This window comes from Trematomus bernacchii, unplaced genomic scaffold (assembly GCF_902827165.1).
Source record: "Trematomus bernacchii unplaced genomic scaffold, fTreBer1.1, whole genome shotgun sequence".
Taxonomy (NCBI): Eukaryota; Metazoa; Chordata; class Actinopteri; order Perciformes; family Nototheniidae; genus Trematomus; species Trematomus bernacchii.
Genome location: NW_022988043.1, coordinates 19,368,945 through 19,396,102, shown reverse-complemented (window position 1 = coordinate 19,396,102; position 27,158 = coordinate 19,368,945). Strand labels below are relative to the sequence as shown.

The window sequence follows — 27,158 nt, the reverse complement described above, 5'->3', positions numbered from 1 at the left end:
CATGTTCTCTTAGATTTGTTAGTCTTAGGTCTATCTGTATAATTTATTTTCTCAAATGTTACTTTAGGATTATTTCCAGCTTCTCATGTCGGACAGGCTTAATTCCAATTAATGAGTGAGACAAATTCGGACTCAAATTCAGCACATTGTTATAGTTTTGGGGGTTTTAAAACCTTATTCAAAGCAACATATATTAGTAAGGGTGTCATGATACATGTATAACATATGTGTGTAACGTGTGCTTTTTTGTGTTGCTAAAAATTCCAAATCAAAGTATTGTAGGAATAATAGTAAATGTTGTGCTCCCTCCACAGGGCGGCAGCTGCTGCTGAAGGCGGTGAACAGGGTGTGGACGGAGCTGATGCACAGCAAGAGGCAGATGCTTGAGGACATATTCAAAGTGTCTCTTCCCTGCAACGACAGAGGACACGTGGACATCGCCACGGCCAGGCCCGCCCTGGAGGAGCCGGCCCTGAAGAGCTGGCAGAACCACCTGGGTGAGGCACACACACACACCAAGATACAAAACACACTTACTGGGTGTGCACTAGCTCAGCATCTCTGATCCATGTCTGTGTGAGGTTCATGTCTTACACACTTAATGTTACTTGACAGAATAATTTTCAGTGTTAGCTTGATCTTCAAAATGGACAATAAGAAAAAAAAGACTCATAAAGAATATGCACAAGATGAAGTAATTAAGAAAGTGTATGCGAGAAATCCGTCTTGGAAACAAGCTGTATATTAAAAACAGTAAATATGAAAGTGACAGCAACCAAAGAAAGGGAAAAAAACAGTTTATTCAAACGACATTCATTTGAGACAAACATTTAGCCACCGTCACAAATTATTTATTTTTAAGAGACTGGTATGGGTGCCTTCAAATTGTCTGTGTAAAATGCAACTAGCAACACATAACTGAATATTTAACCCTTAAATGGTTTCCGTATCCATTGGGATACAGTCATTTTACAGGCTGCTTCCATGTGTAAAATGGGTGCGATAACAGTGTAATACTGGTGTTAGATGGGTGTAATATGCATGTAATAACATGGGTGTATTATGGGTGTAATACAGGTTTAATACAGGCGCCATAGGGCTTTAAAAGGGGTGTATTAATGTGTAATACGCATTATAATAACAGTAAAATATGGGTGTAATGTAGCAAATAGCTTGTTATTGATTGTACATAATATCTATACGTGATTGTCCATTTAAGGGTTACATAGCTAATGGTTAACACTTTTCCTTTAACATCCTAAAGAAAATCTTGCAACTCTTTTTTTGTGTTTTAATGCAGCCATTAGTCATGAAAGAAGATTTTCTTTTTACAATTTTGTTTTGGTAGATCTAACTCATTTGGATTGTTTTCTGCTAAAGACTCAAATCTATGAGATCTATTGTTTCAGTCATCTTTTTACCCAGGTTTCAGAATAACATTTGCTTCGTTCACAGTTGTTAAGATAAAACATTCAAAATAATATAAATGTATTTTGTCAGCATCTTACCTTGAACTCATCTTGTTCAAATGGCTTAGTGGGAAAACGCTCATGTAGCCGCTTTGTTTTGTTGTGTCTCTCAGTCCATGAGAAGAAGTGCATCAGTCGCGGGGAGGCAGCGGCGCCGGTGACCCAGTCCAAACTGTCCCGAGTCAGCAGCAACTTCGGCCTCTCCAAGCTGACAGGCGTCCGGCGCAACAAGAGGGAGAACAGCCTGAACAAAAACAACCTGTCTGCACAGGTACACACACAAACAGCTGACACAGCAAATGTACACAACTCATTAAGGCTGCACTATCTGGGAAAAACAAAACTACAATTAATTGTGGGATTAATTTGTTATGTTTTTTTAATTGAAGGTCAAGTACAATGTTACAATTAAGACAGTGATCTTCCTTCCACTTCGATTTGTTTTCTTTTTAGTACTAATCCATTCCAAATGAAAATAAATAACATTAAGAAAGAGTGCATAACAGAAAATCCAAAAATGATATAAACAATATTCCTCTGCTATTCATGGGGGAGTATTTGGAGTTTATTTCGATAAAATATCAAGCACTGCCATTTCTTATATAAACGGCCTACAAATATGAACGTGAAAAGGAGCATAATATGGCCCCTTTAAACCAAATAGGGGTGAGTGGGGGTTTCAGGGATTTCCATATAATGTGGTATTTTATGAGGATCCGTACCAAACACGATCTTTCCTTTTCTTTTCTTTAGTCTGTAGTAAAATATTTGATGTCATGAATATCTCTGCATCTTCACAATACTTAAATCAACATTTTATTTTAACAGATATTGTGCTTCCTGCGATTTGAGTATTGCACTATCCATATTGCCATAATTGTGCAGCCATACAATATTTAAGGTATGTTTGTCAGCTATCTCCCAATGGTGTATATTTGTGTTTAACAGGAGACGTTCCAGTGGATGTTCACACACATTGCTGTTGTTCGAGACCTGGTGGCCATGCAGTACAAAGAATATCAAGAGGTACCACACTCAACACTCAAGTTGTATTTATGTTTTGTTCAGAAACAGTGTGTTCACAAAGACTTTAAGCTGGTTTATTGCAGATGATTCATTACAGCACAAACTGACAGCCTGTAACCGTGCAGGCACATTTTCACAGGCTGGTGTAGCAGCATGTATAATTTATCGTTTTAAAGTGACACATCGTTCCCTCCATCTCCCAGCGGCAGCAGAACGCTCTGAAGTACGTGACAGAGGAGTGGGCGTCCATCGAATACGAGCTGCTGCGTGAGAGGGGCCTCTGGGGCCCGCCCATCGGCTCCAGCCTGGACAAGTTTGTGCTGGAGATGACGGAGGGGCCCTGCCGGATGAGGAAGAAGATGGTCCGCAACGACCTGTTCTATATCCACTACCCATTCATCCCTGAGCTGGAGCCAAACAGCAACTCAGCACAGGTATTCAGCTTTAAATCTGGATTAGTACGTTGCCATGGTCTCATTTCTGAATATTTGATTGGCCGTGAGGAATGGCACAGTGTGCTGGCATGACACAGTCTCTGCTGCCTGATAGTCATCTTGCTTTCTGACGCTGCAGGTTTGAATGAGCAGAAGAAGATTTTCATTCAATAATGTGGATAGATCAGTGCAAACAGATATACTGACTTAAGCATCACAACCACGGGCACGGGTGTCATGCGTGCGTTCCAGTAATAAATAGCACTATATCCAGGGGTGCACACAACTTTCTCAGTGTACCTGGAGTCAGTGTTTGGTACTCCAACTTCTGGCGATTGTCAACGGGGGGGGTGGGGGGTGTTAGTGGAGTGCAGCGCTTCGCGATTGTCAACGGGGGGGGGGGGGGGGGGGGGGGGGTGGTAGTGGAGTACAGAGCTTCGTGACCGCAGAGCGTGTGAACGTTGTGATCAGCTGTTTTAGCGCACTGCTGCTGTACAGACCGCCGTTCACAGCAGCCCTGTCTGTGCACACGGAGACCGACTCTGTCGTCCGGTGAACTAACCGCCAAGTGCGTCGGTATGCAATAGCGCTTTGTGACACAAGTGACGGTACGCATTTCAGATTGTTGCCGCGCATGCGTACCTGCGTACCAGTTATGTGCACCCCTGACTATATCACTGAATTCATGGTCCTAAACTCTCTTTTTCTTATAAAGAATAAACAGATGTTTGTCCCCTGGGATTGACGACAGGAGTAGCTAAGGATTGAGCCACTCTGTCAATAGTGACATATGTGCAGCTGCAGCACCAATCGGGCTCTTACGAGAAATGAGCGGTGTGTAAAGACAACGTTTATAAGCTGAAGCTCAGAAGCACTTCAATGATCCTGTAACATGAGTATAGCTGTTTGAGAGCAAAGTGAATCACACACGGTTGTTTTTTAAGGTATTTCTTTTCTGATAATGGCTTATGAATAAAACATTTGTATAGGGACATAACATTAAACCCTGTGAAATAACTTGTCTGTAGAATTAAATGAAGCAGCCATGAGTTCATAGTCATCTTCAGAACCCTTCTGGAGAAACTGACGTCATAACATCCTCATCCTCCCTCTTTTCACGTTCTCCAGCCCTCTCCTCCCCCTCTGGTGCCCCTGGTTCCCTCAGCCCTGGCTGGGGTCCTTGCCCAGGTACCTCCCATGGGATAAAATAATTGCCGTTGATGCCTGGTGTGACCGCATGGTAGAGAAAAACGTGCAAATCAGAATAAATGCTTTTACAGCAACAACACAGTAACAATTCCGACTTGTCGTGGAGTTGACAGGACATTTCTCTGTGTGTAAATATATGTGCTTGTATCTCCGTACATTTGCACGTGAACATGCATATGTTCAGCTGACTCAGGACTATTTTGGTGTGACTTTGTTGGGTGGTATCCAAAAATGCCTCCTGGCTATTGTACAAAAGAGACTTAATTTTAATGTTTGAACCAATTGAATGGTAACAATGGACAGTCTCTGCATCACAGCTGTTTGATTGCCATACGTTTGAAACTCAAGCCAGTGAACATCACAATATGAGAACGAACAACATTGTGATTAATCTAACCATGTGTGACATATGCATGTAAACTAAATATTCTTCTTCTAAATCAAGATAATGTCCCTCAGTTGGAAGTGAGTATGATCAGGTCACTTTGAAGGACCTGGTTCAGATGTTAAAGGTCCCATGTCATGGCCATTTCTATTGATCATAGTTCCATTGTTTCCATTGTTCCATTGTTTCTACTAAAATAGATTTATATTGTGCAATTTTCCAAAATCACATTGGTTTCTCATACAGCATCTCTGTATAGTATCAGCTTCACTCTCTGTCCTAAACGGCTTGTTGGAGCTCCTGCCCCCCCCTCCCTATGAGCCCAGTGGCCGTCTGCGAGACAGCGAGACACAGCGAAAGGGAGTTTGTGTGTGTGCTCACACACCGACTCACAGCCTCGCCGCGTCCCGCCGTCTCAGGGAGGAGAAATCGGCGGAGCTGCAGCTGAGCGGCTCCGCGGACATAACATAACGGCTCCACGGATTGGTCCATTTGGACCAATCACGGACTTAACGTAACGGCTCCGCGGATTGGTCCATTTGGACCAATGGGTCCATTTGGGTATGGGCACGTCACTGTACCCAGGAAGAAAAAGAGAAATCTCCAACGAGGCGTTCTGGGGCAGCATAGACAGGTCTTTTCTGTGTTAGAGTTTTACTCGCTACAGGGTGTACTTTGAGGGTTTGTGACTCTGCAGACCGTTTACATAAAAACCTTCATAACACACAAGGGGACGGGTAATAACCGGAAAAGCATGACATGGGACCTTTAATGCTCTGCGTCAATGGATTGACAGTTATTCAACTCTTTTATTTTTTTGATGGTTCAAAGGCAAACCGTTTTTTAATATTATTATCATCTTAAAACTATTTCAACTTATCCCAAGCCAAATGTCATAGTGTCGGAGTCCACACACAAGTGGAACTTATGGTGGCCGACCCTAAAAAATGCACTACAACGGCTTAAAACACAAAATGATGCAAATATAAAACACAAACGTGCCAAAACAAATGCAAATGAAGAAACATCTTCACAAACTTGCCAACACATGCGCAGCTTTTACAAAACGTTATAACCGCCAAACGTCAACAAGCGCTCCTGTCCCCGGTCTTAGTGTTTTGAGCTCCTTGCAGTGTTTTTTATTTGCAATGTTTTGTATTTGCTGCGTTTTATTTATGCAGCGCTTTTAGTCAATTCTGCCATGTTTCGTCAAGTTGGTAAAGATGTTTCTTTATTTGCATGTGTTTTGGAACATTTGTATTTGCATTGTTTTTGTTGTAACACGTTGGCCCCTGTCGGCCACCATACTGTATGAACTGTATTAGAGAACTTTTTAAATCCCCGAAATGTACAACAAAATCTACTCGTATACACACAACATATTGAGACATGACTGACTCATTATGCTCATTAAGCATAAGTGTTAATGTTACCAACTCACATCCTTTCTGTTTTGTCCCTCCTCCAGAAGCCTCTCCGTTACCGGCGGGCCATCAGCTACGACAGTAAGGAGTACTACGTGCGTTTGCTCTCTGGAAACCCTGGCATGTACCAGCACTCTGTGGAGCACACCACAGAAGGAGAGACCACCCAGCATGAGCCTGAGCACGGAGAGGACACCATCGCAAGAGTCAAAGGTACAGAGACAACCCCAGGGAATGCTGGCCTGTGACCTGATTTTTGTATTTCTTTTTTTTCCTATGCGAAACACTTCATCACAACTAAAATGATGATGCTAATGAGGTTAACATCAATCTTCAAAGTACACAGTTGTAATGTTAAAAGTGGCCATGATGTAGAGGAAAGTAATCAGATGGGTTGCTCTCATCTATATCCGTGTCTCTAATTAAGTGGGCGCCGTGGGTATTGTAGTATTTTATATCCACTGACTACTGACGTCGCCACTAGATGACAATAGGACTCGGCCTTCTCATGAGAACAATCACATTTCTGTCATTTGATTGAATTTCAATGTATATTCACATTAGCCAGTTACATTGTGATAGTTGTAATCGCCTGGTGGTTTTTAGATAGCACAACCTTTGTTTGTTTTCCTTCTTGGTTTGTGCTCACACTGACATCCCTGTTTTCTCCTCCCTGCAGGCCTGGTGAAGGCTCCTCTGAAGAGGTCCCGGTCCACAGCGGACGGGGCCGACGAAGACAGCCAGGACCAGCTTCAGGAGCAGCTGCTGGAGTCAGGGGGCCCCGAGGAGGAGCAGAGGACCGACAACACGTCCCTGCTGCGCCTCCTGGAGGAGGGAGAGAAGGTCAGAGAGGGACACAAACACTGGGCATTTAAATCACAACATTTCCTTCGGCACACATCAGTGTTAAATACAGAACCTTTTTTTAAATGATTTTGTATTTTGTGTAGAAATGTATTTAGGTTATCTTGGCAAAAGGATATCAGTGTAGCGTTATTTCTGCACTTGGAAAAAAGTTACTTAGAGTATGTATATATTTCATATTGACATGACTGTGTACAAATAAATCAAAATGTTCCTGCAGTTTGGGAACTAAACACAAATTATTCAAGTAAAAAAAAAAAAACCTGCATTAGCTCACAAATATATTTTAGGCGACATAAGACTATGATTAAAATGTCAAAGGTTGTCTATTGGCACTAATAACAGTGCGATCTTCAAATAATACTATTAGAAAAATGAACTGGTCAAGGGTCATTAATAAAAAACAAGTAGTCACATAAGAAGTCATCAACCATACATGTAAATTGACAGTGTGTGCCATATCTTTACTGATAGGGCTTACTATGTCACTTAACTTACATTTACATTTTTGTTCCTAACATCGGCTTATTCACAAACGTGCTTTTTAGTTTTTCACCAGCAGTTACTCAGGAAATCGTGAGCTACACTTTTGGGGTTGCAGTATTCTCTGAAATGCCAGAGCGAAAAGGTGAAGGAGTGAGACTAGCATACCCTGTCAATCAATAAATCAATCGAGATGAATGAAAAGGAGCAAAGAATAAATAATGTTTCTATTGATAATAAAAAAGGCGGTTGCTAATAAGTGATTCAATAAAACTACTAAATGTGCCGCGCCCTTTACGATGTACCCTGTAACAATGCTAGCAATGTCCTACAAAGATACTTCATCCGTGCACCACCACTCTATTGGCTGTTTTTTAAATCCTGATTTTTCATAATTCTCTAATTCTCTCTTTATCATTAGGCTATTGCTGGCAGCCATGTCCGCAAATACTTTAAAAACAAATGTTTTACAAAAACTTTAGAGCCTTCCCACTTTACACACAAGTAGTGACTTTTTACTTGAGGGATTTAGACCATAGACTTATTTTTTAGAAACCTTTCTTTCTCTAAACGTAATGAATGCACTTGTTTCCTTTGTTCTCTGTTCCAGATTCAGCACATGTACCGCTGTGCCAGGGTGCAGGGTTTGGACACCAGCGAGGGTCTGCTGCTGTTTGGGAAGGAGCACTTCTACGTCATCGACGGCTACACCATGACGGTGTCCAGGGAGATCAGGGACATCGACACGCTGCCCCCCAAGTAGGTCCAGGCTTCTGTCTACCTTAGTAGCAGAATCAGAACTTTACACCAGGGCTGCATTAAGTCATCCTGGAGCTGCGGCTCACACAGTTACTGTACTCTCCTTCCCTGAATAAAGCATGACATCATTCCTCAGGGCGCTGCAGTGGGAGTTTGCCGGGATGATGTCATTTTACTGATAGAGCATGCGTTGTGAAACTCAGAGGAGATTTGACAATTTATCTTGTGTCTGTCTGTTCCTCTGAGACACAACGTGAAAACAGACAACAGATGCTGCTTTGATTTAATTGAGTTCCCCCTCAGGTGTTTTACTCTCTCATCTGTCCTATACAAGAGAAACGTGCGAGGGCCCACTCAATTAGCTCACAGTGTGCGAAAAAGCACACGTCCCACCGTCCGCAACGTGTTATTTACAATATCTGACAAGTAGATCTTTCAATTGACTTGTCAGACGGACAAGTGACGTTTTTCGCCCTTATTGACAAATAAAGATAAATTCAGAATCGAGAACCGAAAAGAACCGGAACCGTTAAAATCCAAACGATACCCAACCCTATGTGTGATGCAGTAAAATCTCACGTGTCGTAAAAACCGATCGACTCTCTAAAAGCTTTTTCTTACACTGGCTCATATGTCAAATCAATAAAACATGATATTAATGTGACAGTTTATAATCCTTTGCTTCCAAATGTATCAAATAAAAACAAAAAACTTCTTATATTTTAGTGTTTTAAAAAAAACCTCATGTGCATTTGAAATGTTAACTTGATTAAAGACATTTCAGAATGTGGTACTTTAGAACTCTCACACACCGACTCACAGCCTCGTCGCGTCCCGCCGTCTCAGGGAGGAGAAATTGGCGGAGCTGCAGCTGAGAAAAGATTGAGTGTGTGTGTGTGTGTGTGTGAGGAAGTCCGTCTAAACTCTTTAGAAATGCTTACACATGAAATTATAAATTGAATTAATTATTGTATTAATTGCCACATTCATTTATAAAAAGCAGTAATAGTATTCCATTGTATTTCTGTCCAAATATTCATGATCATTTGTCAAATAAGGAAATATGATTTGGAGATGAAACTTTCATCATCATTAGTTTTGCGATTTATTAATCTAAAAACACAACACTTTTTTTTAACAATATTTCTAGAAACATTAAATTATAAATTGAACAAATGATTATTATTATTGCCATATTGATTTATAAAAAGTCATTCCATTTATTGAATTATTCTTAGCTCGCAGGTCGAATAAAGATATATGAAGTAAATATCACCATTACATAATAAAGTATTTAGCAATGTATCAAATAAAAACAGGAAACTTCTCATATGTTGCCTATGCGTTTGCCCAATTTAACATTTTCTAAAATCATTTGAAAAAATGTATGCTAATGAAAGACATTTGGATCAAATGTTTACACAATACGATACAATACAAAGGGGCTTTATTGGCATGACCACATATTACACTATATGGAACTTTTATATATGAAATTATAAGTTCTAGTCATAATTGCCACACTGATTTAAGAGCGTTAAGAGTATCCCCTGCATTTTTGTCATTAACGGTCCTGTAGGTGCTGCTGTAATTGTTTGTTATGTGAAATTACAGTACATAGTGCTGAATGGGTTAAATGTAACTTAGTCGACACTTAATGCTTCACTGTCTGTGTCCAGTTTGCACGAGGCCATCATCCCCAGAGGAGCGAGGCAAGGACAGAGCCTGCTGAAGAGAACCTGCAGCATATTCGCCTATGAGGACATCAAGGAAGTGCACAAGAGACGCTACCTGCTGCAGGTCAGTGCCCAAATAACTACCTCTACCTAACTAACTACCTATTTCTAGTGTTTAACTCGCCACTTGTTTTGTCAATTTGAAATGACCTATATGTCTTCCCCTTTCAGCCCATGGCAGCGGAAGTCTTCTCTGCAGATGGGAGGAACTACCTGTTAGCCTTCCAGAAAGGAGTCCGCAACAAAGTTTACCAAAGGTACTGAACACACATATGCACCTAAGGCTCGGAGTGCCTGTTGCCGAACTGTAAATGCTGCTCCTTTTCATAAGCAAAGAATATTATGAAACACTTTAAAGACACCATATTATGCTTTTGGTGGTGTTGCCTTTCCTGTAGTGTGTTATATAGTTTTTGGTGCATGTAAATGGTCTGCAAAGACTACAATTGTGGGAGTTCCCCCCCTCCCTAAAATGCTTCCATAGGAATCCGTTGTTTACTTCAGTAACATAATGACATCACGATGCAACACTCATGCTTCTATTTGCTAGCCCTACAACACAATGTACCTGTTAGGTGTTTGGTGCTTTTTCAACCCTCATAAATGGATGCGATGAATTAGTTCTAATCGCCTAAGATACACTGCAGTTTTCTATATACTCAGGTCATTTGTGTATACAGTGCACCATTCAGCAGCGATTCAGGCTGGATTCATTGGTAGAAAAGAGGGATTTTACACAGGTTACTGCTGTGTATTAGAATACAATCCTCACAGAGGAGGTTGTAAGCCTCTTATAAAGCATCACTTCTACTTCCAGTAGATCACTGTAATGCCAGTCATCCAGAAATGTTTTGTAAATGAATGCAGATGGAACTGTATTTTCTTGTGTAATGTATTTTTTTTCACTACCTGCAGGTTCTTGGCGGTGGTGCCTTCACTGGCTGACAGCTCCGAGTCGGTTTCAGGACAGAGGCCCAACACCAGCGTGGAGCAAGGGTAACACCGCCTCTGTGTTTGAAGATGATTTATGGCAGAATCATACATAGTCATATTTGTTAACTTCACATTGTTGTGATAAATGACTTATTTTAAATGATGGATATGGGTTTCTGTAGTCATGTATCAAATGAATGACCTACATCTACAGGGTAAAATAAAGAATAAAGACTCATTTGGTTCCACCACACATTCGTACAAACATCACAATTGCTTTGTTACTAAATGTTGTTTGTTTATAAAGTAAAGTACTGATGTCTTCAACTAAACATCCTGTCTATCCTGGTGCTTGTCAGATCTGGGCTCCTCAGCACGCTGGTCGGAGAGAAGTCAGTGACTCAGAGATGGGAGGTGAGAAACTACACCAATGTTGTTCAGTTAAGTACCTTAAAAGTATAGAAGTGTCAAACTATAAGCAATGTTTTCTTACTGTCTGTTTTCCAGCGAGGAGAGATCAGTAACTTCCAGTACCTGATGCATCTGAACACGTTGGCAGGACGATCCTACAACGACCTCATGCAGTACCCCGTGTTCCCCTGGATCCTGGCCGACTTTGACTCAGAGGTGAGTGCAGCATCCGTGGAAATGAAACGTGTTAACGGCAAGAATCCCCCTTTAGGGCGTGTGTCCACAGAGCGCCTTCTTCTGGCAGAAATGAGGACAGAGATAAAAGTCACACACTTACCCGCAGAAGCATTCAGGTTTCACCAGCCGATCTGCTCAAACAAATGAGCTTTTCAATCCTTGTTATGATCATTTCCATCTGAAATACACAGCCATAAACCCAGAATGAGAATCACAAGTCAGAATCTTCCCAGCTATTTTACGGCGTTGCAGCAGCAAGGTACAGATAAAAGGCAAAAGGAACAGTACACTTAAATATTAAATAAAAAGTGAGGCACGAGTTGTTAAGAATAATAAATAAATAAATAAGTCAAACAAATAAGTACGTCTCCCCGTTACCTGCAGACTAGGCATGATGGGTAATCTGTGACGTTTTGCTCTCTCAAGAGTTGGGCCATGTTGTCCTCATGCGCCAATGAGCAGCTCTCACAGGAAAGAACGAGACCCCGCCTCCGACACTGTATCCAGTTCTTATTATACATCCATGGGTACCGGGGATTATTGCATCTGGTTAGCTAGCTATGCTAACGAATATAAGGAGCTTTTTCTACATCCAGGTGGAAGAGAGCTCTCTCCTCTCACACTGAGAGGATAACCTCAGCTCAGTCAGATAAAGGCACACCTTTATATGATCATTATAGTTATAAAGAAATAAGAGAATAAATGAAAAACAGGTATAAAATACTATATGACAGTAAAAAAAAGTTGTTATTAATAAACAAGAATACAGTTTTAAAGTTGATTGATTTGTAAAATATCCAAAAATAAAATCTGCTTACAGTTCTGTTTCATATGGGTGTTGAGAGATGTATCCATAGATCTCTTAATGTTGTTCTCAAAGTGCACCAGATTGATGCTTTTAACTTCAATATAAAAATAAAATCTTCCCGGGGGAGCATGCCCCCGGACCCCGCTAGAGGAGGTTAGGTCCCCCCACTTAAATCATGTTCACATGGATAGGATACTAATTACATTTGCACACATCTTGTGTCCATATCTTTCTGATTGGGTGGATGCATGCGCGAGTCATAGTGATCTTTGGCACACTGATTTTTGTTTAAATGGCACTTCATATCAAAAAGGTTGCTGACCCCTGGTATAAAGTATTACAAAAGCCAGTACAAATTTGTATATTTTTTGTAAAAAGATATTGTGTAAATTGGATATAAGTGCATATTGCACTTAAGCATTGGTAAAGCACAAGAGTGACATTAAGTCTATGTTGGCGTGGTGGTCTACCAGGTCCAATAAGGCCCGGAGCGGCCGCATAAAAGATGCTCGGAAAAAGACGCTTGGTCGAGCACTTTTTCTACGGTCGGCTGCTTCCGACGGCATTGGCTCTATTTTCAATCAATTGAAAATAAATGCTCGCACACTTTTTCCTGTGTTGCTAACGGGCCTGGTGTTTGTGTTGGGGATGTAAACCAGGAACTGGACCTAAACAACCCCAAGACGTTCCGTAACCTCGCCAAGCCGATGGGTGCCCAGACCGACGACAGACTGACGCAGTACAAGAAGCGGTACAAGGACTGGGAAGACCCCACCGGTAAGACCTCCACACAACAGACAGTGTTTAACATGAGGGAGTCAGGGAGATCCCTTTTATTTAAGTTATTTCAAGACAGAGTTAAAGAAATGTATTTGAAGCGGGAGGGCAGAAACGATAGCTCATAAAATAGTCCCCCTCCAGTGAGTTATCCAAGTACATCGTTATTGATCACAGGCAATGGTTTTTTGAACATGTTTGTGTTTAGAAGCCTGAAATAAGGTCTGTGGTTAACACAAGCTCAGAAGATTTTTTTGTCTAGGTTGTGTTTTCATGTTCCAGTATCGGTAAAGTGTTGTTTTCTGTCCTGCCAGGTGAAACCCCAGCATACCACTACGGCACACACTACTCATCAGCCATGATCGTAGCCTCCTATCTGGTCCGGATGGAGCCCTTCACTCAGATTTTCCTCAGACTTCAGGTTTGATTTGAACTCTCCTCGTCTGGTCCGGACTTATCTAAAGAGGGAAATGTATTGTTTCTTTAATTACATTATATCAGCTTTACATTTTGTCGTTTTCAGTCCAACTGCATACGTTAAAAAGGCCCTATTATGCTTTTGGGGTTTTCCCATTCCTGGAGTGTCCTATGTATTGTACTATTTTGTGTGCATGTAAATGGTCTGCAAAGGCTAAAATCCCTGCTTTTGGTTTCTCTCTCACACACATACAAATATGAACCTGAAAATGAGCATAATATGTCCTCTTTAATGGCATTTTTCAACTTATGTTATGTTGGCTCTGCTTTTGTCAGATTTTAAGGGTTGGGTTTGGGCCTAATGGAAAATATAACTATCCTTTTAGTAAAACAAATATTATTTTACAACCTTAAGTTCACCTTAAATCCTAGTGTCAGAATGTCATGTCATTTCATCTGCCTGTATGTGTGTGTGTGTGTGTGTGTGTGTGTGTGTGTGTGTGTGTGTGTGATCACCAGGGAGGACATTTTGACCTGGCTGACAGGATGTTCCACAGTATGCGTGAAGCCTGGCTCTCTGCCTCCAAACACAACATGGCCGACGTCAAGGAGCTCATCCCTGAGTTCTTTTATCTGCCCGAGTTCATGCTCAACGCTAACAACTTTGACCTGGGTCAGTATTGGAAAGCGTGGCCAATGGCGGCTAGTTGATCTTATTGAGAAAAATGGTGGATACTAACGTTCTGTCTGCCTTCTGTTGTGTGATGTCACAGGGGCCAAGCAGAATGGCATCAGGCTGGGTGACGTCATCCTGCCGCCCTGGGCCAAGGGAGACCCACGGGAGTTCATCCGAGTGCACAGAGATGTATGAAATGAACACATTTGTGATGATTTAGGTTGAGTTTTCAAGCGAGTACACATTAACCTCTGTCCTCCCCACCTGTGTCCAGGCTTTGGAGTGCGACTACGTATCGGCCCACCTCCACGAATGGATCGACCTGATCTTCGGGTACAAGCAGCAGGGCCCGCCGGCTGTTGAGGCGGTCAACGTCTTCCACCACCTGTTCTACGAGGGTCAGGTGGATATCTACAACATCAACGACCCGCTCAAAGAGACAGCCACCATCGGCTTCATCAACAACTTCGGACAAATCCCCAAACAGGTCAGATACGGGCCTATGTTGGAGTACAAAATGCCACTAATGCTCACAAAACTACTACAACTGCTAATACTACATTTACTTTTACAACTTGGACTACAGTTTTTATTAAATAACTAGTCCGGAATTTAATTACTGCAGTTTAATTTTCTTTGAACTGCACTAGAAAACAAATAATTCCTAAACTCAATCAAAAAGATATACAACCTGGAAACATTTCTTTCAAATACTTATTTTGAGTTTGAATGCATCATTGTATTTTCCAAAAGTCACGATCAAAACTGCTTTTGGTTACATTTTAAAGGGAGTCAAACACATTTCTCTCTACATAAAATATGCCCGGCCTACATTATCAGTTATAGCAAGACAGCATGATGGCTACCCCATGTCTTTGAACCAAATATGATTTGGTATAGCTAGTAAAAAATAAAATAAAAATGAAGATACTCTCCATTTAGCCCTTGGTGTATAAGTGTACCTTCTTCACTGTTCTGTTTGTGTTTCAGCTGTTCAAGAAGCCTCATCCTCCTAAACGGGTCCGCAGCAAAGCCAACGGTGACGCGTCGAGCGTTCCTCCAAGCTCCAACGGCGACAAGATCTTCTTCCATCATCTGGACAATCTCAGACCTTCTTTAGCCCCAGTAAAAGGTACATATACAAGCACAAATATACACTTAAAAAAAAAGAATTGCAATGTAAATTCCTGTAAGAACCTTGTACTGCCATACTGTGACCTCCCTAAGGTGCAGGAATCCCTGTAGACTCACATGTTGCTTTGTGTTGCAGAGCTGAAAGAGCCGGTGGGACAGATCGTGTGCACGGACAAGGGGATACTTGCTGTGGAGCAAAACAAAGTTCTGGTTCCACCCACCTGGAGCAAGACCTTCGCCTGGGGCTACGCAGACCTCAGCTGCAGACTCGCTAACTATGAGTCCGACAAGGTGACAAAAACGGTTATTATAAAGGAAACGTTTCTGACAGATTTACAATTGCGACAAATGTAGTAATGCACACTCCTTTCACCTATAGGGCTATATGTACTGTATATTTGGATTAGAATCGAGTTTATTGCTGAATCGTTTTTCACACATGGTGATGTCACCTTGTAATGGCGCATATACAGGAAACATAAATATTGAAAAGAATACAATCATTTTTTGTCTACCTGCTCCAGATTTAGTATTATTATTTTGTCTTCATTAAACACACACTATGCATAAAATACATCAATCTCAAAAAGAGAAGAGATGATTAATGCCAGTTTGGCTATTATCCATCAATCAATCAAAATACTTTATTAATCCCAGGGGAACATTTGGTTTTTGACAGTTGCACCATATTAGAATATAATATATACATATAAGTATAAGTAAAATGTGAAATAAAACTTCTTGTAGCCACAGGGACACAGTGTTTTAGGCACAGGAACGAGGCAGGACGTCCTCCATAGCACAGAGACCCTCTGAGGACTCTCATGGTGAAGGCTTGATGAAGCTCTTGTTGCAATCCTTGTCGGCCCAAACATTCCATGAGCCATTGATGGAAACGTTGTTTTCAGATATATCCTGGATCAGCCATGATTCCGTAAAGCACATTAAACTAAACTCCAGATATTTAGTTTGACTCCTGGCCAACGCCGTTAGCCCGTTTATTCAACCAGTGATCTTACGTTGCCCATGATGGGAGGGGGGGAGACTTTGAATATATCTATTTTTCTCCATAAATCTGGACCCGGCTCTCCTCCTTCTTCGCTTCGGTGAACCCTGCATCCTCTGGTCCTTCTACAGATTTCAGTGGGGATAACCGTTATCCCGACCACTATCCTAGCTGGCTTTAGCGCGATTAGCTTCTCCCTGGTGTAAACAAGGCAGCCATTGGGTAACTGCGTGTGGATGCACAACAACAGCAACTCAACGGCCATAAACAAACAAGATCCCTCTCTGTAAGAAAGTTCAGAGAGGGCACAGCTTAATAAGTTACTAATATAAGTTATTTATAGAAATAACAACAATCAAATAAGAAGAAGCGACAGCAATGCTAACTTCTGCAGTACCTGGGCAGGTACATTCATAACAATCAACAAACTCTTAAATTATGTCATAGTTTCTATCATACAAACAATTATCTCACATGTCAAAGAATGTGTCTATAAAATATAAATACCAGCACATTTATCATGACATATAGCATTTTTATTAACTTCTAAACTAAAACCTCAAATCACGTTCAAGTTAATGTTGAGTAGAGCTTTGGCATCTCAAGACTTATACTTCATGCTTATTTCACCTTGACATCGACAGAGAAGACGTTTAGGAGACAATGTGTCCCCCTGCTGGTGCTTGAATAAAAATGCACTTTCTTCACTGGCCTCTTAGATTTTCAGCAGCAGCCATTACAGAAGTCTCAAATGCAGAACTTTATTTGACCTGTGCTTACTACATTTGTTATCAAAAAATAAATAAGTGTAAGAGTTGTTGAAATGTGAATTAAAACAGAATTAATAGACAATCCCCCCTTCTTAATCTTCAATCTCTTTCCAGGCGTTGGTGGTATACGAGTGTCTGTCGGAGTGGGGTCAGATCCTGTGTGCCATATGTCCAAACCTGAAGCTGGTCATCACCGGGGGAACCAGCACCGCCATCTGTGTGTGGGAGACGGGGACCTCCAAGGAGAGGGCCAAGGCCCTCACTCTCAAACAGGTGAAAACACAAACAAAGAGTCAATGCAACATCCTGGAGCAGTCAACATTCTGTTTTATCATTATATTAGTGGCTTGAAATGGCCTTGAAATTAAAATAATTCTGTTAAATCGCAGTTCTGTCCAGGACAATAAATCATTCAACAGAAGTAGTTATTGTGACGGCCTAATCAGGCTGATTTCAATCTGGTGAAATTGAAAGAGCCCCTATTATGCTTTTTTGGGATATCTAAGCAGTTGACCAACCACTTGGCACACGGCCAACAGAGCCGGCCAGCTAAAAATAAAGAGCTTTTTGTACAGTAAAGCATGGAAACATGTCACATTAGAGGCACTAAATACAAATATGAACCTGAAAACTAGCATAATATTTCCTCTCCTGCTTAAAACCTTGAAAAATAAAAACTTTTCAAATCAGAAATACTTAAACTCATTATCGTTTAAGATAGCTGAAGTGAATAGAAACAATAGCTTTCTACTATATCTTTGATTTAAAATGTACCCCCGTAGCACTGCAATATTTTCCCCTCTCCTCTACCTCTCCTCTTTAAAACTGTTTAAGAAACAGGTAATCTTAACACAGTTTGACAAGGCTTGACCTCTTTGGTATAGTCTTCGAACTGTTCAGGTATTATTTGGTCCTTCTAATGCGTTTGCATCATTGCAGGCGTTGCTGGGCCACACGGACGCTGTGACGTGTCTGACGGCGTCCTCGGCGTACCACATCGTGGTCAGCGGCTCCCGAGATCGAACCTGCATCATCTGGGACCTCAACAAGCTTTCCTTCGTCACACAGCTCAGGGGACACCGGGCACCCGTCTCTGCTCTGTGTATCAACGAACTGACGGTAGGCTGGAGTGTACATGTCACCCTCTACAATCTCATTTATGCTTTTAATCCAGGAAAATACATAAGGGCTAAAGTTTTATTTAAGTGTTGAATATAATTCAAATCATTAATGAAAATCTGCAAAATAACTTAAAGTATAAAACAAATGTAATGGAGTGAAATTACATTATTTACCTCTGAATTGTAGTTGGATAGGATTACCAATTAGCAACAAATTGAAATACTCAAGTGAAGTACACGTCCCTCAAAATTGTACTTTAGAACAGTTGTTGAGTAAATCTTCTTAGTTACTTTACACCACTGTTAATAAAGACAGTCATTTGCATGATCCGCATTTGTCCATCACGATCGGCAGATTGGTGCGTAACTTTAAATGTTGCTGCTGCAGGGAATTGTGGGAGAGCATTATTTCCTGTCGTAAAGGATAGAACAATATATCCTTTGGTAGCAAAGAAAGCCTTGAAGCTTCTTTCCTAACATCTACAGAATTCAAGCAGCTCTTATCATGGCTGCCACTGAGGAACTTCATGGTCTCATTTAAGAACCCTCCATAAGCAAAAAAGGACTGGATAAAGCTGTTCAGCTGATGAACAGAATGTGTGTGTGTGTGTGTGTGTGTGTGTAGGGGGACATTGTGTCCTGTGCAGGGACTCACATTCACGTGTGGAGCATCAACGGCAGCCCCATCGCCAGCGCCAACACCTTCACGGGGCGCAGCCAGCAGATCCTGTGCTGCTGCGTGTCCGAGATGAACGAGTGGGACACGCAGAACGTCATCGTCACCGGACACTCGGACGGCGTTGTCAGGGTAACAATGGCAATAATACTTACTTGTGCATTCCTTGTTTCTAATTCATGTTTTTCTTGTTTTGCTTCTGCTTTGATGTAGTATTCACTTGTTAGGCTTTTGTACAACTATTTTCTAATGCATGTGGCAGGTCTTAAGGCGTGGACAATAAATAAGCAGCAATTAAAAGTTATGAAAGGAATTGCAACATATTTGTTGTTATCCTTTCTCAGGCCAGATACATATCATTTATTATGAAGGCGCTAAAGTCTAAATAATTTCATTTCTTCATTTTCTAAAGTAGCTTTGTCTCTAGGGACTTGGGAAGCGAAAGGTAACCGGTTCAAGTCCTGATAGGACCAAAATGCAGAGTGCAGAATGTCTCCTCCTGGGCACTGCTGAAGTGTCCTTGAGCAACTCTTAACCCCCAACTCCTCACTCTGACACTCCTCACTAATGCATGTGTATAGACCCTGTTTGTGCATTTGGGTATTTCGGCCTCCTGTGATGTGAAAAAGAAGACGATGCGCCTTTATTAATCCCTGAGGGGAAATTCTGTTTTTCACAGTGTGTTGAAATTACAAACATTCATAGGAATACAGATATGCAAACACCATTTTTTTTAATATAGTAGTGCCAGAGCGAAGAGGCTACCATGTTTTGTACGAGCGGGACTTGAACCGGCGGCCAAGCCAAGTCCCAGACCGAGCTGTTGCCTCACAATAAGGATTCTGCATTTGACCCATCCTAGTCTGAGGAGCAGTGGGCTGCCATTTTGTTCAGAGCCCAGAGAGCAGTGTAGGGTTCGATGCATTGCTCAGGTGCACCTCAGTAGGTCATTCTAGGACTTGAACCGGCGACCTTCTGGTTCCCAAGCTAAGACTGAGCCACCACCGTCCTGAGTTACGTAAAAAACACTCCAGAATGAGATATAGAACTTTCCCTAAATGATTTCTTAATCTTAATTCTACACTTTATAAATGTGCTGTGATTTAAATGTTACTTATACTTAATTGAATCTGTCTCTAATATTATTTTGTAGTTTTGGAGAATGGAGTTCCTCCAGGTCCCAGAAACCCCTGCTCCACAGCCAGTAGAGCCAGATGTGACTGACTGCTGTGCTGACGAGAAGATTGGTGAGTGATAACATGAATAAAATCAGATTCACTTCACTTAGTATGGCAGTGACATGTCCTAAAATATAACAAGGCTTCTACACACTAAAAGTGTCTGAAGCGTGGCTGATGCACCGTCCTTTGATTGCTCATATTTTATTTCTGTAAGTATCGGCACAATTCATTTGACTGTGTTGATTAACTCTGTCATTTTGAACTTTTCCCACAGAAGGTGGCGTCAGTCAAAATGGCGAGGAGGAAAGCAGCGAGTCGGATGGAGACGAGCCGAGCCTGAGCCAGGAGCCCAAAGCCCCTCGCAACCCCTCGGCAGGGGGCAGCCAACCAGGCAGCGCCGTGCACAGACCCAGAGGTACTCCACCTGCTGCCCCTCCCCCCAATGTTTGCACATTCACTCTTTAGCTGCTTTCAGCTGAACAAAAGCTTTTTTCAAGAAGCTGCGTTGTATTTCAAGTCTGAACCAAATGTCATTTGTTTTCCCTTTCAAAGCTTCTATTGAGGTTCCTGTCTATAGTCATATTGAATGCTTGCATCGGAGTAAAACAAATGTAATAGAAAATGCTCAAAGAACATTTGAATAAGATGATTCATCGATTGATTTAGTTATTTATTTTATTTGTATTAATGTTGCTTTTTGATGGCTAAATATAAGGGTTTCAATCAATTAATATACTCGCAATTCTTTGCAACCTGTCCAAACACGACTTATCGCAAATCAATCGCACATATTTATCTGTTTCTACTGTACCTTAAAGAAATATTTTTGAAGTTTTCGATACTAGTATCAACATGGGAGTGGATAAATATGATTACTTTATACAAAATGTATGTTTAGAGTTGTGGATACTGGAGCAAAATTGGACTCTCTGCTCTCCATCCAAAATCCTTCTGCTTGCTTGCTAAGTCTCTCTAGCTTTGTCATCACCAACATTTATTTCATGCTAGCCAGATGATGCTCCCGCCATGCTAACGCTCACATTGCTGACCTGACACTCCCTTTAAGGTCCTCCAGCCCGCCCCGGAGCCTCGTGGTCGATGGACAGCAGCTCCGACGACTCCCACCGCTGGTCCGACAGCCTCAGCGTCGACGAGAAGGACGGCTTCGTGTTCGTCAACTACTCCGAGGGCCAAACTAAAGTCCCCCACCCTCACCCTCACCATCACCCTCACCCAGGCCAGGGCTCAGTGCCGCAGCCTCTGCATCCCTCCTCCATGGACCCACGGACGTTCAACCAGCTCAGGACCGGTGGGTGTCCACAAGATTCTTTCTCTGGCAAGGTGTTTCAGCTCCTAAGAAAACGCTACGGAGGAACAAGGGGCTCCATCAGCTGGACAAAGGAAGAAAGTGTCTTAGTTTCATTGTTTAAGTGTTTCTCTCTGTGTGTGCACAGGCTACAGATGGGAGCGCCAGCTGGTGTTCCGGAGCAAACTCACCATGCACACGGCGTTCGATCGCAAGGACAACGCCCAGCCAGCCGAGATCACATCCCTCGCCATCTCCAAGTAAGAGAGCAACAAACTGAGCAGCTACGTTCTAAACACTCGCTGTATCCATCCGGAGAGCTTCTCCTACACACAGTATTTGTGTTTGAGTAAATGGTAGATGTGATGGACAGTCTATCAGATAATGATGAGATACAATTCACTAAATATGTTTGATTCAAATGAAAAGAGAATTGGTTTTAACTAGATTAAACTGATTGCTCAATGATTTCTGATGGACATTAGATACAGGACTGTCAAAAGAAAAAAGGAAACATTTTCACCTAAAGTAAAGGTTGACTAAAATCAAATGCCTTTTCATTGAATGAACTGGGGTAAAAGTCATAGGTACACTAAATCTAAAAAGTATCTGCCAAAACTGTAAACCACAAATCAGAATCTTAAATCTGTTTGCGGTCCCACAGAGCTGACATTTGCAGCGTTAACAACTGAAAATAAATATATGAAATATATGAAATAGAAAAGAGTAGAAAAGAGTAGACTTTGAGTGTTTCTATTCAAATCCAGTCTAAGAAAATATTTTTTTACTAAAAGCGATTAATCAGAAATCCTTTTAACGGGGAAATTGACACCGTTATAACTGCAAAGGTACGCTGCATATATAAAGGCAAAAATAATAATCTAAAACTAAACAGCTTTCACTTGAAATCCAGTCAAAGCACATTTTTATTAAAAAAGTGTTAACCGCTGCCGTGTTCCTCCCCCTCCTCCCTCCCATTGTTTCTCCCTCTCTTCCCCCCCCCTCTCAGGGACCACAGTAAGATCCTGGTGGGGGACGGGCGCGGCCGGGTCTTCAGCTGGTCGGTGAGCGAGCAGCCGGGCCGCTCGGCAGCAGACCACTGGGTGAAGGACGAGGTGGTGGACAGCTGCTCCAGCTGCACCGTGCGCTTCTCCCTCACCGAGCGGCGCCACCACTGCAGGAACTGTGGGCAGCTCTTCTGTCAGAAGTGAGTCCTCCGGTCATACTTCAGTACTGTTCTAAACTTAAACATGGTATACTGTATTACTTATCCCTTTGTAGCCCCTTGCATTTATTTTCTTATGTGTAGAATGAATATATGACATAAAGGCAACTTTAACATATGTATTTGCTTTGGAAACCTTGTGTTATATCTTCCTCTATTTGTTGTCACTTTCAATGGTCTATTTAGTCAAAGCTCAAACATATTCATCAATGATGGTATTTCAGCTTCATACTTAAAAGTTCTTATGACGTTGTTAGCAATGTTAGCTCATAAAACTAGCTTCGGAAAGTTATTTTGATGCAAATGGTTTAAATACTTTGCAATGATTTAATGCAACAAACGAAAGGATGCCAAAATAACTACGACGTACACAGTGATACCGATCAGTACAAAGTCTAAACTGATGCTTTGTCAGGTCTGTCCTTTTAAATGCTTGTTTTCTACACTTTTGTACTAGTGTAGCTGCTCCAGCCCCTCTCAAACCAACGTCACATGACATGAATAAAGCAGAAACGTTATTTGTCATGCCATAGACAGTCTGGTTTGCATAATTCATTTATAAACATAGGTTTTCATTCAGTCTCAGATTTAGAATTTGAACACTGATTTCGCAAGACAGCAGCGCGCAAATTTCACGTATCTTGCTTCATTTTCTGTGTTGCCATCTTTGCATTGACTTTATATGAAATTGCGTCTCTTTGCGTACAGTTTGATTTGACAAATGCAGTACAAATAGCAGTATTTTCGATAATCTCTTTCTACTCCTCTTTCTCCTGTGAGGGCCTGTATTGTCCCATCTTCCAATGTGCGCTCTGTGTCCTCCTCGCTCTGCAGGTGCAGTCGCTTCCAGTCGGAGATCAAGAGGCTGAAGATCTCGTCTCCGGTGCGGGTTTGTCAGAACTGTTACTACAACCTTCAGCACGAGCGAAGCGCCGAGGACGGCTGCAGAAACTGAGCTCCACCTCCAGGAGTCTCCTCTTCCTCCTCCCACGTGTCCCCAAAACGCTCTCCCTCCAGCCCACTCACCCTTTATCCTCTTGTACGTCCAGTAACACGTGCACAGTAACGCACTGACAGACAGAAACAGGAGCGAATGTCGGCGGTCTCGCGTAGGGGGTGGGGAAAAAAAACATCTGATCAAAAGGAAAGGAAAAAAAAAATCCCCACTTTGACGACCTACACACACCTGGAGGAAGAAACAAAACAAAAGCAAAAACACCTTTGATGCGGCGCGCTTCAAACAATCACCCGCCTTTTTTGCTTTGATCAAGAACCCGTTCCTCTTTCACCGCGAGACGTAACAAACTTGTTTATATTGTAAATAATAACCATGGCCTTTTTAACTCTAAGAAGAGCAAACGGAACAAAAAATAAGGTCAAAGAGTTAAAAGAAATTGCCTGTAACATAGCGTTGTGACTAACCACTCCTGGCTTTCAAAAAAAAAGTAACTAAATGGATTGCGTGTAGTCACGGCGAGGCCAGAGCGAAGGAAATGAATGTCAATAATTAATTTCCGTGACTTTACTAGTGGGACTAGGTATGCAACATTTTTTTATTTCTTTATCAATTGTTGTTGTTTACAAATTGTATTTTTATGTGTTGCCCACAGTGTCAAGCCATCACCATCACAGAAAGATTTCATATCGTTTTTGTTGCCAATTTCTTTCAATTTTGATGATTTTAGTTTTGATCATCTATTCTGTCCTTTATATGAATTCCCAATTGGAGAATTTTGATTGTTGCTGCTGTCTGAAGACTGGACACGTTATCATTTCAGATTTTATTTTAAAACCATATCACTGCGTTTCAATTCTTTTTTTTTTTGTAGAAAACATAATTGAAGATATGAATAAGTTCCCGTGATATTTCTTTTCCATCTCGGTTTTTCCTAGTTCATTCTTAAATTGCACATGAAAAAGGGATTTTCTTTTGAGTGTTTCTTGCTGTTATTCTCGTGTTGGCATTATTACAGTTAACGTGGCACTCCACACACTTTATTCTCAGTCCTTGGTCGACATTTTTAAATTGCATTAGCAGCAGCCGAGCACCTTTCAATGAGTTCATTCAGTACAAACAGACATTATTATATACTTTAGAGTACAAACATCCCAGGCCGGAAATAAAAAATATCTCTAAGGTGTTTTGTCTAAAAAGTAAATCCTATTATATTTGATCAATAGTGTATCCTGATTTGGTTTCATTATCAACGTCATTCATCAATCACTTACTGTATGTACTTTAATTTCATGTAAAGCCTAGAGGAATTCATCATGTACAATGGCCACTGTTTAACAATTTACAAGATGTTTTTTCGTACATTTATGAAATCATGATCTCGTATAATATTTGAGTTTTTTTAACGCAATATTCACGAAAGAAATCTGATATTGTTAATTAATATTGGAAGGGAAAAATGATAACATGGGTAAAGGAAAGAACATGTGTAAAACCTTTTATTTTATATTCTGATGCCGTTCAATTTTGTTGTTTTTTTGCCAAAAAGTCGCCAAAGTGAGATATTTTCAAATTCAAGCATATTTGCTTTTGATGTTAAACAACAGCCAGAACAACAGTAAAGACATGTCAATTCAACAGTAAAATATTCCATAAAATAAAACAATGTTTGGGACTGATTGTCACCGTGTTGACAAGTAAATATCAAAAGTCTTTCTGATGTTTAATATGACTTGTATTTACATGAACTTGAATTAAACAACAGAAAACTGAATTTGTAGGCTTACAGGTGGCTCATGTTCCACCATGAAACACACATTTGACTGCTCGATGGCTGCTGCTGCTGGGTTTAATATTTGGACATTTAGAAAGTGTTTTTGTTTTTATATTAAGTATTCATATTGTTTCTCCTCTCTCCATGTTGTTTTCGTAGTTCTGTGGGCAACAACTGTGCATTCAAGTGCTGCTTTCTTTGCATTTCCTTTTTGTTTTCCACACAGACTCTCAAACATGTAAAAAGAAAAGAAAAAGAAAACACTTTAATATTCACCACCATGTTGTTCTAATAATCATATGCACTCTTGTTATTGTCTTTATATCATTCTGCATTGACGTACTGTTATTTAGCGTGCAATCATGCCACCTAGCTGAAAAAGGCCCAGTCGCCTTTTATCAATCAAGAGTCCCTTTGCACCTTCACTTGTACAAAAAAAGTCAAGAGGAATCACAGGTTTTTATTAAATGCAGTTTTACGTTGTTATTTTAAGAGAAAGGTGAATTTCACAATGAACTGTACAAAGTATTTATGCAATTATAACTGGTTTTAGATTTTTTTTTGTTATGATTATTGCGATTTCAGCAAGTTTGGTTACTTGTTGCATGTCTATTAACACAGCTGACTTTCTGTGTCAGTGCATTGTAAATGTTCTCGGCATTATCATTTTGTTGGTTTTTATTCTTTTATGGGTTTTTTGGAGGCATTGTCTGATGAGTTGTGTACAGAGCCAGAGATCGTGTCCCCAACTCTGGGTGTACTTTTGTACTCTTTATGGAAAGAATTAAGGACAAATGATAGAAGGAGAAGAAAGAGAAAAAAGTGGAAGTCTTTGGACTATTTTGGTGGTCCTGTATTCGACTGCATTACTACAGTATCTGGTGTGCAATCTGTGGTAGCTGAATGTTCCTTGTATATTTGTGTTCACTTCATCCTACAGGACGGAAATCAATAGAGTAACCCCCCCTCCTTACAGAAACAAAATGTTACATAATGCAATAGATCTGGTACTTATTCTGTTAATTTCATTTCAATAAATAATTGCTGTTTACCACCAAAAAAAGACTCAATTATTTTCTATCTTTTAATGTTTCGTTTTTTGTTTTCTTCACAGACATCCAATAAGTGCAATGTGTTTTACAGATGGAAAAAATAGAAAAAGACATGTACTGTGAACTTTGACCCTTAGCCTATCACATACAAGGCAACATTCCATAGCAACAACTTCAGTAGTTACCAAGCTTTGGTTTCAAAGGAGAAGGATAAAGAGGCAGTGAAAGACAAGTAAGCGAGACAAAGACAGAGCAATATATAGGAAAAAGAAAACCACATAACTATGGCGGAGGAAGGATCTAAGGACGAAGAGAGGGCGTTATTAGTGGTACAAATCAACTCTCTGGATGAGCAGCAGCAGAGGTAAGAAAGAGTCTACTAACGGATATTCTTCTGTTCTGGAAAATGTATCTTTTATAGTTAATTCAAAAACAGAATGATTATAAATGTAGATAATGAACTACATTGTCTTTTACATTTAGAAAATATGACTTAATATTTAAAAAAGAAGATAAATGAATGCTTAATTTATTTTTGAACGTTAGCATTAGCACCAGCTCGTGCCTTCTTAAGACGTTCGTACCACGAAATTATTATTAAATATTTCATAGGAAAAACATTAAATTAGCAAAAATTCTAGCTAACTGGAACCATGATAAAAATAACTTCAACTTTGACTAGTAGCCAAAGTTTGTAAAAAAACACATTTGGACTCAGCACTGGTGGGCAAGGCAACATTCAAATACTGTCAAAGAAGCAGGTCGTCATGGCAATCTATCATGTTCCACAGCTTCTTGATCTTAAGGATTTTAAACCTTTTTTAGAATTTCTTAGATTTCTTAGAAAATGAACTTAATTGAAAATTGGGCCTATTAACATACTGCTGTGCAATATACTGTATGTTTACAT

General features: G+C 40.8%; 1 protein-coding gene across 4 annotated transcripts in view; it reads left to right on the top strand.

The window, feature by feature from the left end:
- Nucleotides 1-26,261, top strand: part of wdfy3 (WD repeat and FYVE domain containing 3) — a 120,239-nt gene extending 93,978 nt beyond the window's left edge. For 3 of the 4 annotated variants that reach the window (XM_034117711.1, XM_034117709.1, XM_034117708.1), the window contains 28 exons: nucleotides 315-497; nucleotides 1,583-1,740; nucleotides 2,418-2,495; nucleotides 2,699-2,929; nucleotides 5,992-6,160; nucleotides 6,627-6,790; nucleotides 7,905-8,053; nucleotides 9,733-9,853; nucleotides 9,961-10,046; nucleotides 10,705-10,785; nucleotides 11,082-11,136; nucleotides 11,230-11,349; nucleotides 12,838-12,955; nucleotides 13,270-13,376; nucleotides 13,892-14,045; nucleotides 14,146-14,237; nucleotides 14,323-14,535; nucleotides 15,039-15,180; nucleotides 15,319-15,473; nucleotides 17,073-17,231; nucleotides 17,898-18,077; nucleotides 18,705-18,887; nucleotides 19,909-20,002; nucleotides 20,211-20,351; nucleotides 21,003-21,245; nucleotides 21,391-21,502; nucleotides 22,252-22,449; nucleotides 23,302-26,261. In XM_034117711.1, coding sequence (XP_033973602.1) covers nucleotides 315-497; nucleotides 1,583-1,740; nucleotides 2,418-2,495; nucleotides 2,699-2,929; nucleotides 5,992-6,160; nucleotides 6,627-6,790; nucleotides 7,905-8,053; nucleotides 9,733-9,853; nucleotides 9,961-10,046; nucleotides 10,705-10,785; nucleotides 11,082-11,136; nucleotides 11,230-11,349; nucleotides 12,838-12,955; nucleotides 13,270-13,376; nucleotides 13,892-14,045; nucleotides 14,146-14,237; nucleotides 14,323-14,535; nucleotides 15,039-15,180; nucleotides 15,319-15,473; nucleotides 17,073-17,231; nucleotides 17,898-18,077; nucleotides 18,705-18,887; nucleotides 19,909-20,002; nucleotides 20,211-20,351; nucleotides 21,003-21,245; nucleotides 21,391-21,502; nucleotides 22,252-22,449; nucleotides 23,302-23,422 — 4,007 coding nt within the window. In that variant the 3' untranslated portion in view covers nucleotides 23,423-26,261. The remainder of the gene's footprint in view (nucleotides 1-314; nucleotides 498-1,582; nucleotides 1,741-2,417; nucleotides 2,496-2,698; nucleotides 2,930-5,991; nucleotides 6,161-6,626; nucleotides 6,791-7,904; nucleotides 8,054-9,732; nucleotides 9,854-9,960; nucleotides 10,047-10,704; nucleotides 10,786-11,081; nucleotides 11,137-11,229; nucleotides 11,350-12,837; nucleotides 12,956-13,269; nucleotides 13,377-13,891; nucleotides 14,046-14,145; nucleotides 14,238-14,322; nucleotides 14,536-15,038; nucleotides 15,181-15,318; nucleotides 15,474-17,072; nucleotides 17,232-17,897; nucleotides 18,078-18,704; nucleotides 18,888-19,908; nucleotides 20,003-20,210; nucleotides 20,352-21,002; nucleotides 21,246-21,390; nucleotides 21,503-22,251; nucleotides 22,450-23,301) is intronic. The other variant, XM_034117710.1, reaches the window with a different exon arrangement.
- The last annotated feature ends 897 nt before the right edge of the window (nucleotides 26,262-27,158 follow it).